General features: G+C 30.7%; 1 protein-coding gene across 4 annotated transcripts; it reads left to right on the top strand.

Moving 5' to 3' along the window:
* Positions 1–3,359: 3,359 nt before the first annotated feature.
* On the top strand, positions 3,360–9,055 carry LOC107909069 (splicing regulatory glutamine/lysine-rich protein 1). 4 transcript variants are annotated; one of them, XM_041099095.1, is made up of 6 exons: positions 3,362–4,037; positions 4,640–4,691; positions 5,635–5,718; positions 8,273–8,337; positions 8,484–8,642; positions 8,751–9,055. In XM_041099095.1, exons 1-6 carry the CDS (start codon positions 3,423–3,425, stop codon positions 8,751–8,753), a joined length of 978 nt encoding a protein of 325 aa, XP_040955029.1. In that variant the 5' UTR covers positions 3,362–3,422; the 3' UTR covers positions 8,754–9,055. The 4 variants fall into 4 exon arrangements, with proteins under 4 accessions (XP_016691950.1, XP_016691959.1, XP_040955029.1 ...); XM_016836451.2 differs by having other exon boundaries at positions 3,363–4,037; positions 8,754–9,055; XM_016836461.2 differs by lacking the exons at positions 8,484–8,642; positions 8,751–9,055 and having other exon boundaries at positions 3,360–4,037; positions 6,095–8,337.
* Positions 9,056–11,058: the final 2,003 nt, after the last annotated feature.

Here is an 11,058-nt window from a genome sequence, read left to right as displayed (position 1 = left end):
TGTGGCTACCTCTGAAAAGGAACGCCTTTGTGGCGCAGTTTAAAAGAATTTCCTTTGGGGCAACCATATGAAGCCAGCGCCTCTATGGCAGATCCTAAATGAAATGAAAGGAATTCTAGGTGATCTCTGAAGAAACGACGTATATGGTATTCTGAAGGAATAATGTGTATGGCAAACTCTGATAGTAAGGCCCCATAATGTTAAGATGAGTCCTACATAGTAAGAAGGTACGAACAGTGAAGCTAGAATGTGCCAGAGTACGCGGCGCATCAAGAGTATTTTTCTTGTATGGTCATTTGAAATATAAATGATTAAGGAACTAAGTAAGGACAAAGGAGAATGTGAATGAGGTAATGGATATATGAGAGATAAGTGATGATCTCAGGGCAAGGTATAGCTTTTGTGGCTTAAGGAATGGAACCTTAACGGTTTACTCACCATAGTCAAGGATAAGAGCAAGGGAATAGATAATGGAGTCTCTGATTACGACTCAAGTAATTGAGAGTTTACTCACTAAGTTCTATCGAACTTACCTTGGTGGTTTTATGTCAAAGGTAAGATAAATGATCGAAAAACCACCAAATAAACATGATGTCATGCGTTAAATGAAAATGACCAAAGCACAATACATACACAATTTACTATGATGACATCCTTAAATATTCATGCAATATTTACCAACTCAACTAGCTTATTAATCACATATTTATGCATACGTCACATATCGTAATATTTCATTTAATGATAAATTGACACATAAGGCTATGAATATAAGAGTGGGCTCTACCACCACACATTAGATACACGGATCTCCAACACACCAATGACTCAATAAGTCAAACATATCCCAAAAGCATAGCATGTAGCTAACACATTCCAACACACCAACATATCCCAGTGAATGGAGTTGAGCTCAGATTCCCTTATCACTCCAAAACTGTCCTGGGCCTTAACGCTCCAAAAACAAAACACAAGGGTGAGTACTTACAAATCTTATGGCATGCCAACTATATCCAATAGTCTCAAAGATCACAAGGCCAAAATATCCATAATTAAACACACATTTTACTTATTGTATTCTGCACACTTTCATTGCATATTCACATTATAAGCACAACATCATCACTGTCATACGACATGTATAACATACCCACAATTAACACATTCACAATAGTCATCACAAGCATATTTCACATGTCACAGTATCACATCTTAATTCTCAATTCCACCACATAATTGTATATTTCGTAAATTAAACAGGGGTATGAGAAAGCTTACACTCGAAACTTAGAGTAGGGGTTTAAGCTATTCCTAAGCTCCCAAATAACACAATGAATTGTGTCTACTAGCAATGATTCCAAACACTTACTGTTTGCACTTTTGCCTAGTCGTCGAAAGTCTAAACTAGATTTTCCTTTCCTTTTGCCTTGCTCGCCGAAGGCTTCAACGGTTCTGATTCTTCATGCAAAACAAATCACACAACAAACATAATTATTATTCAGCCACAGACTCACCTAAATCAACCAAAAATGCAAGACTAAGCTAGATTCTCTTGAAACTAAAATTTCGACTAGCTTAGCCGAAACACAAAAATCTCAACTCCTACTTGCTCCTATTGCGTAAAACTGATTCTAATCGTCTAATTATATATCTAAGAATAATTCCCAACCTTCAAACTACACAAAACTACACGGATTCATCGTTCTGAAATTTCAACATACAATGGCAAGTTTCACAAAAACTCAATAAAACCTTAAAATTCTTTAACGAAACTTTAGGGAAAGTTTAGAAACCTTCTAATCACATCAAAACAAGTTGAAAAACACTTTGAAACATCGTTTTCATTCAAAATCCCGAATTCCACCATTAACAACCCAATTTTTGGCATTTATTCAAAAATTTTGATTCAATAGATAAAAACTCGATTTCAAAGGCTAGATATCATCAAAAACTAATAGGAAAACAAGTCATTACCTTCGATGAGAGAAAAACGAATGTTTGGTTGAAAATCCAAAAAACCCACAAGTTTGAGAGATAACAAAATTAATGGTGTTTTTGGTGTTTCTCTTTGAATTTGAAAGAGATTTGGTGTTTGGGATTTGATAGAATTCAAAAGGATTAGAGTTGGAAAGATCAAAATAGATGAATGAGGTTTGAGGAGGGACGACACAAATAGGTGAGAATGCTTTTTTTTCTTTAATTGTCAAAATAGGGTGAAAAAAGGGGAAAATTGGCTGATTTAAAACCTCATACATTTGGTTTAAAATTACTCTTAATTTAATCCCTTTGACAAAGTAGTCCTCTTTTTTAAAATTGAAGGTCTTTTCTACTTTATTTTCAAAAATTGATTTAACTATAAAAAAGCCATAGACGAACACATTTCTGGTTTACCATGCTTAAAATTTTCGAACACATTTTAAACTAAAATCTCTAAATTATCCTCGAAACTACTAGGCTTAATTTTGGGATGTGATAGCAATCCTATTCTACGCACGTTTCATATCAACAACTTAAACAAATACTAATATTTATAATTAAATTATGGACTATAAAACATTTACTATAAAATATTTATAAATTGTAATATTTATTATTACAATATTAATATAAATATTGTTAATAATATATTAATAATATTTAAAATTTAAGATCATTATTGTTAAAATTTATTATTAAGATAGGATTGCAATATTAAATATTTATTAAAACAATAAATTATATTATTTATATTAATAGTTTACTATATTGTTAAATATAAATAATTAAATATGTATGTTTAATAATATTTAACATTATGATATTTGTTATTAATATTTTATATTTTTAAAAATAAAAAAATTATTAATATAATAATGTTAGATTTGATTCAAATCAATTGTGATATAAAAATTAAATTACTCATAAAATAATTTTCTTTTGAAAAATGACTTACCCTTAATTTGAGTTCATCAAACTGTTTTCTATGAAATAAACACATGGAAATATAAAAAAGAAAAACAATTTCGCAAGTCATTTTCTTTGACTAGAGGAAAATTCTTACTAAAGCCTCCCAAGTTTTTGAAAATTTTATTTACACCTTTAATTTATTTTGAAATTTTTAATTAAACCCTAACTTTTGAAAATTACTATTAAATCTTTAAAATTTTTTAAAACTTTCAATTAAACTATTTTTTAATATTTTAAATTTTTATAAAACTTCTAAAATTTTTGAAAATGTTCACTAAAACTCTTTAAATTTTTAAAAAAATTTAATTAGATCTGATCCGCACCTTTAATCCAATAGAGACTAGAAGTTAAACGGCATCGTTTACATTGCCGTTCACTGATGAGGTTCTTACAAATCGATAACACGGAAATTAAATCACAAGAAAATTGAAAAATCATATCCTTCTTCTCGCATTGAATTCTGTTGGGAAAAAAAAATGGAAGAAGAGAAGGCGGCAGCTTACTACGATGAGCTTACCAGGAAAGGTGAGGGAGCGGCCAGATTCAAGCGAGGCCTCGGTTTCTCCTCTTGCGATGATCAACACGATGCGGTTCCTCAAAGAGGCACAACCTTTGTCTCTCCATGTTCATCCTTCCTCAGCAGTTTCGTCAGGGCCTCGAGTCCTACCACCGCTTCCAAGCTTGAGAAAGAATCTCAACTTCAACCGATCCAACATAAGCTAAAGAAGAAGCCGGAAAGAGAAGCTAGGGTTTCGGCGAGAACCAACGTGGAGAGAGACGGAGATAAGCATTCAAGGAGGCGAAGCAGAAGCACGAGTAGGGAGAGATACTGGGAAAAGGATAGAGAGAGAAGGAAGCGGAGAAGGAGTAGGTCGCCTCGTAGAGATCGGAGGAGTGGGAGTAGAGATCGCCGGAGGAGGAGTAGGTCGCCTCGTAGAGAAGGGAAATTGGAGCGGAGGAAGAGGAGCAGGAGTTTGTCGCCGCGGGAGTCATGGAGGTCAGAGAGGCATGGGACGAGAGAGGGGAAATCCAAGAAGGAGAAAAATGGAGCTGTTAATTATTCGCTGTTGATCCAAGGTTACGATAGTATGGTATGAAGTTTTTACAGTCTTTTCTGTTATATTATTTTCTTTAATAGTCATATACAATGTGTTATCTACTTCGTCTAGCTCAGTACATTTATGATTGCTGCTGGTTTTTTGAAAGAATCGATCCCCTCACTTCTTAGTCTTCTCTTTATCAAGTGGTATTATCGATTAAATTTAGTAAGATTTTTATGATTCAGTGTATGATAAGAAAGTTTGGCCAGAAGAGATTTGGAATTTTATCTTGGAAGCTATTAGTATGTCATGGAAAACGAAAATAAAAAAGAGTAACATTTGAGGACATCCTAATTAAGAGTAGAACTTGGTTTAATTCTATTTATTCTATTTGAATTATATGAACCTACTTTTTGTTCAATTTGCCTGATATTGGGAAATTATTTTTCTGAAATTGGAATCTTTGATTCTAACTCCTTTACGGTAAGCATAATGAATTCTATGCCTTTATTTGTGATTGATTCTCCATTGGCTCTTTATCTTATCTCAAAGACTAAAGAGTGACTTTGTCAAGTACATTTTGTCTGCTTGGATCTTTCTGTTTAAGGCCTTTGCTTTAAGGAGTGATGAAAAGGCATTTCTTTTGTGAACAGTTGCCTCCTGAAAGAGTTAAAGCCAAGATGAAACTTCAACTTGCTGAAGCAGGTAGTTTGTCCTATTTCTTTGGGTTTCCATTTTATTGTTGCTTAAGTGTTATGGGCTTCCGGGAGTGCTATGCAGTGTTTCTTGTTTTGTTGATGTTTGATACTACCAACTTAGCATTATTTTGTTTATGAGGTGAACATCTTAGTTTATCTCTGTGGGAAATCAATGTGATCATAAGAAATCAAGTTTAGCTAGGGGTGTGCATTTGGTCGGTTGATTATTTCGCTTTTTGGCTTTTTAAGATTTATTGACATATAAAAGAAAAAAAATATCAATTGTAGTTTACAAATTAGAAAATAAAAGAAAAAAAGGCAAAAATAATATTTGTAACTATTTCAAAAATAAAAATAGTATTATATAATAAACAAATTATTTATATTCTAATTTTTGTAGCAATGTGGGATTACTAGCCATTGCGAACTCCCTTTATCAAAAGCCATAACTTCTCATCTCTAAGTTCTTATATTCTAAGATATCATATACATATATATATTATCAATACTATTATTTAAACCTCTAGTTGAGTTCAAGTCAACTGGGCACCAACTCGGTTAGGAAAATTACAAAAATATCTTTTCGTATTTAGAATAAGTTATGTTATTCTAGGGTACTTTAGTCTTTTTATTTTTTATTTTTTAAATTCAATAAATAATTTGTATATGATGGAATTTGATCCCATGACTTTTGGGTCGATAAATCTTTAGCTTTACCACTCGACCAAAGCATTATCTTAAAATATTTTGTTTTACTAGTGAATATTATTTTGTGTTTCTGTTGGTTTAAAATAAATTCTTGCTGTTATGTCATCTAACTATACTGTTAATTATTAAAGACAATGGCTGTAACTCCTCACTGGTCTTGCTAAATTAGAAGGTTTACCTTCTGGTCTTTGTGTGTGAAGTTTTCCTCCATTCGTATATTAAGAGTTAAATTTTACATGCAGCTGAAAAGGATCCAACAACAGGCCCTGGTTGGGAACGGTTCGAGTTTGACAAAGATGCCCCTGTTGACGATGATGAAATTGAAGGTTAAACACCCATCCATATTGCCTGTTAATTATATTTTAAAACCAATTTTAGAAAAATCTATCAGGGTAATGTGATACTTTGGTCTATGGAAACAAAGTTCCTTGCAAGTTGGTTTTTAGGTTTATAATCTCAGTGGATTGCTGTTTTCCTTCGGGTAGCTGTTTAATAGGTATCTATGTTAAGCCTCATGAGTAATGATGCAGGAACTTAATATATTTTATAATATTTTTTTTACTTCAGTTTTATTTTATAATATTTATTTTAAGAATTGGATATATTTTGGACAGCTAGGAGTATTAGTTTTCTTTAGGGATTAAATCTAGGGTTAAGAATCAAACCTTATTTTCAAGGTCTTGTAACCAGGGATTTAAATAGATCTGGCAGGTTGTGTCACATTTATCGCAATTGCAGGCTTGAGGGAGACTACTGCGGTCATCGCAATTGCGGGTTTAAGGGAGACTATTGCGGTCTTCGCAATTGTGGGCTTAAGGGAGACTATTGCGGTCATGGAATTTTTTTTAATAATTTATGATATTTTACTTTGTTTATTTATGGGTTAAAAATAATTTATTAATAATATAAGTATACCTAACAACATTTAAATAAATATACAAACAAACATATAAAATTATTTTTACTTCTACTTTCCCTTGTCTTTTCTAAGACTTGCACCTCTCCCTAAAACGATGCGTTATATAACATTAAGAGAACACCCTGACTTTTTTTTAAATTTATTTTTTCTAACTTTCTTTTCTCTATCTTTTCTCGTTCCTTCTGTTATCTTGTTTGTACTTCTTTATCCACTCTCTTTGATAGCATCTCTCTACTCTCTTTCTCCATCTTTTCTCCGAAAAATCCCTGCATCCTTCACTTAGCCCCATAACCATGAAAAAATATACTAATCTAGTTTAAATAATTTGACAATTTTATCAATGAGAAATAATTCTTTTATATATTTTGAATTACTAAATAATTATCTATATTACATAGTATATACATTATTAATTATTTATACTTGGTCAAGGATCAATCGATGATGATAATGAGTATATGTTGGAGAGAGAATAACTTAACAAATATGGGATGCTATAGAATTAGATAAATTGTTAATGATGTTTATTTTTCTTGTTAATTTATTAGTAATCTTATTGTTGAATAGTTTTTGAGGCTAAGGTATTATATAATGGCTTGATTTTAGGTTTGGTTACTTGTTTGTAGAATTTTTTCTCAAGTATTATAGATAATTTTTATAATAATTTTTATTTTTTAGAAATTAAAATTATGTAGTTGTATAATTACAATTTATACTATCAAATATGATATAGGGAATTTTAATGTAATTACACTTTATTAGGGGAATTAAAATAACTACTAATTACTAGAGAGTAGTTACTACCTTAGTAATTATAATTTCATTCAATTACTCTGTGGTGTCAAAATACACCTTTAATGGTTATCTGATCAATTTGCCTTTAGATATCTGTGGTGTCCTAATTCACCTTTAATAGTTATGTGATCAATTTGCCTTCAAATTTTCATGTCAACCCAGTTTTTAACGTTTCTAACCTGCATTCTTTTGAGGTTTTCAATGGAGAGATTGCTAAAATCTCAGACCAGGTGCACTGACTTCCTAAGGTTTAGAATGAGGTTTTTGAAGATGTGTTGGATGTTAAAGAAGTGAGGTTTAGAAGTGGTAATAACTATAGGAGATTTTTGGATGGCTAGGATTAGTTTTAAGGTTTAAATCTAGGGTTAAGAATATAACTTCATTTGCAAGGTCTAGTAACTTGCCAAAAAAAAAAAACGAAGTCTGTTATAATAAGCTGTAACATATTTACAACCAGAACAATATTATTATCTTCGAATTAATTTAAGGAACTAAAGGTTTTCTTAAACCTCAAGTGTGTTAGAGTTTAAACTTCTTTCTACTTGTTTTTGAGTCCTAATTCTGCTAATTTACTGCTGTTCCCCCCCCCCAAAACCACACCATATATGGGACTTCAACAAAAAAATTCATATATACTCGGTGTCAGGAGTTGATCAAGGCTGAGCATCAAATGAAGATTATTGGTTTCCCCTAAATTTTTATATAGACTAAAGTTGCTTTCACCTCTTCAATTGAGAATGTCCCAACTTAGTTTCGTAAGCTTCTTTCTTGCCACTCAACCATGTAAGACTTTAGGCCCTTTCAAGTCTAAAATCCTGGGAGCATGTAAAGGCGTCTGCACCCTCTTCTGTTTTAGAACTTCAAATAAAGGATAAGTTGAGAATATATGTAACTTGAACTGTTGAGCTTTTACCTTAATTGAATTGAATGCCTATTTAAGGAACTAAAGTTTCCTCTTTCCTCTTTTCTTCAAGTAATGTCTTGATTTCGTATTTGTAAACGGTCAGTGTTCAATATTAAAGGGAAACTATTATATAAGTAGAGTTCACAATGAAACACATGATTGTGAGTTTAAATGGTTATCACTGAATATGTACTTCACATTTAAAGTTATATATTTGAGTGGACTTTGTGACCTTTAGCTTGATGTGCCTCCTTGTTAGCAGTTGCTGAAGATGATGCATCATTAGTGAAGCATATTGGTCAGAGCTTTCGGTTTTCTGCCATAGAGGTGTCACATCATTCCTTTGCATCTGTTAATCATTCAAATTCCAATAGATGCTCATGCATTGCAGTTCTGCTGTACGTCTGTTGTTTGAGTTTCATGGGAGATGATTAATTCTATTGCTCTTGCATAACTGATGTGTTAATATGTAGAAAAGGAGGGAGGAGCAACTGAAAGCTGCTCATGATGAGGCCATTTTTGGCACATCAACAGCTTCTCTTTCTGTTACAGCAGATAGTGAACCAGAAGAGGAAAATCTTAAGAAGGATAGCAACGATAATGCTGTTGCTACTGGCCTCTTAAGTGAGAAGGTGAGTGGATTCGCGGTTACTTTGCTTTTCAAGTATTTATTTGCATATTGCACATGTGATGACATGTATGCATGAGAGCAATATATGATTTAGTTATCTCCATGGTAGTAGGTGCTAGCAAAGCAACCAGGTTCGTGGCGAGATCGGGTTCGTAAAGCATAGAGGGGGAGCGGCAAAAAGATGCATTGTTTGACTCAACGATAGTGGATATTGGCAGTGACAACTGCTTTCAACATCGCAGCAGGCAATCAGGTAGTCAATTGAGTTCTGAAAGCATGTTCATCCAAACTGAAATTGTTCATTAAAAGCTATCCTCTGAGAAATTGAGTTCTGAAAGCTTTTTTGAAAAAGAAAATGTTTGGTGTACAAAATTTGTATTTTAAACATCTTCATGCGTTTAAGAAATTCTATCATGTGTATGTGTGTGAGAACTACATATTTAAAACAGTTTAAAAACAACATACAATAAAAAATGTAATATATAGTTTGAAATTAATTAATAATAACATATGAAATATGTATGATATTAAAATAACAGAAAATGGGTTAAATTTTGAGTACAATGAAATTTAAACATGTAATTACATCATATTAAGAATAGTAAATGTACTATATTTGTTTGTCACATTGTCATCAATCTTTGAGTTATTGTTGAGTTGATTTTAACACCAACTCAATTAATAATATTATTATGTATATAATCGATAGTGGTGATAAAGCATGCATAATACAATTGAAAGGTAAATATTATATAAAAGCAAAACTTTGATGTAGTGGGAAAGTTAATCTTTTATTGATGTAAATATTATGGGTTCAAATTTTATCATATACAATTTTTTTTAAATAATGACGAAAGTACTTTGGATAATGTAATATATTTTAATTATGAGGTCATTTTTATAATTTTCTTAATTAATTTGGTGTCTAGTTGACTCGTGATGCCAACTCTACCAAGGGTAGGACTATAAATGAATAGAATGTTTGATGAACTACTTGTAAACTGTTCGTATGTTGTTCGTTTATATTTGTTTATTAATTTAAATAAATGGATATGAACAAAAAAATTATTTTCATTTATTAAACGAACAAATTTGAATAAAGGTGTGTTTGGTTCATATATATTCACAAATAAATTCGTTTATAACATATAACATATGTATTTATATAGCAACTATCAAGATCTATAATATATAACAATATATATGTTTATACAACAACATTTTTAGAACAGCTACCAAGATCTATAATATATAGCAACATATCTATTTATACAACAATGTTTTTTTAATAAAGTTTACATGGTATTAATCAATGTTAATGGTCCATTCGTCAGTTAAAAATTTGTCAGTTAAAAAATCATTAAAAATTATAAAAAATGACAAAAAAAATTTAGAAAATTTTAAAATTTATTTTAAAATATATAAGATATAAAAAATTAAATTTTATTTTGGAAACTTACGGCAAGAGCCTTTTAGACCCCCCCCCCCAAAAAAAAAAAGTGACTGCTCTTTCCTATTTTTTCTTGTCAAAAATCTACAAAACCCAAAATAAAATTGCTTTGAAATTGAACCCTGATCAAGTTCAATTGATTAAGCTAAATAATTATTTTGCAGATATCAACTTCATCAGCCGACATATTTCTACCGCTCAACAATCCAACTTTTTCTAGTAATCTCTCCAAAATGACGTTCGGGGAGGTAAAAAAGAGTTGGGGGAGACATTATCAGATCTTTATGTTATATACTATTTCTTTTATCATGTTTAGTCATTTTCGATATTTTTGATTTTTTAATTAAAATATGTTAGTGTAGCTATTATCAGATTTTGTTATGATATAGTTGATTTTTCATTTGGGGTTGTTCAAAGAATGTTAGAAATCACCTTTTTGGATTTCCTTGGGCTTATTTTTGACCCATTTTTTAAACATCAAAATTTTTTTTTCTTATCAATAAAACTAAACACGTACTTGGACTGAAATAAGATTAAAAACTAAACTAAACACATATATTAACAAATAATATCACTTATTTTTCATATTGAAAAAAATAATATTTTATGTCAAAATTTATTTTTTATTCTATTTTAGTTAGGTACCTGCACTTTTTAACTTGTTTTGTGGTTTAGATGATTAATGGGCACTTTTATTTTGATTCACTGTTTACCGAATTTTTATGTGGATTTGATCGATTATAAAATTTAAACAATAGTATCAAATATTAAAATATTTTCTTATATTATAATGATTATAGTATTTAAATTTGAATAAATTGTTACTTAATTCAACATAATATAATATTTTATAAGCATTTAAAATCAAAACATGAATCATCATTTTTTTCTAAAACTGCATATGTATGCTTAATTTATAATGTCTGTATGTTTTTTTTTGTATTTTACATATTTAACTAAAACTTTA

Source organism: Gossypium hirsutum, chromosome D08 (genome assembly GCF_007990345.1).
Source record: "Gossypium hirsutum isolate 1008001.06 chromosome D08, Gossypium_hirsutum_v2.1, whole genome shotgun sequence".
NCBI lineage: Eukaryota > Viridiplantae > Streptophyta > Magnoliopsida > Malvales > Malvaceae > Gossypium > Gossypium hirsutum.
Note: the sequence above shows the minus strand (reverse complement) of the source record. Positions and strands in the feature narration are given on the sequence as shown.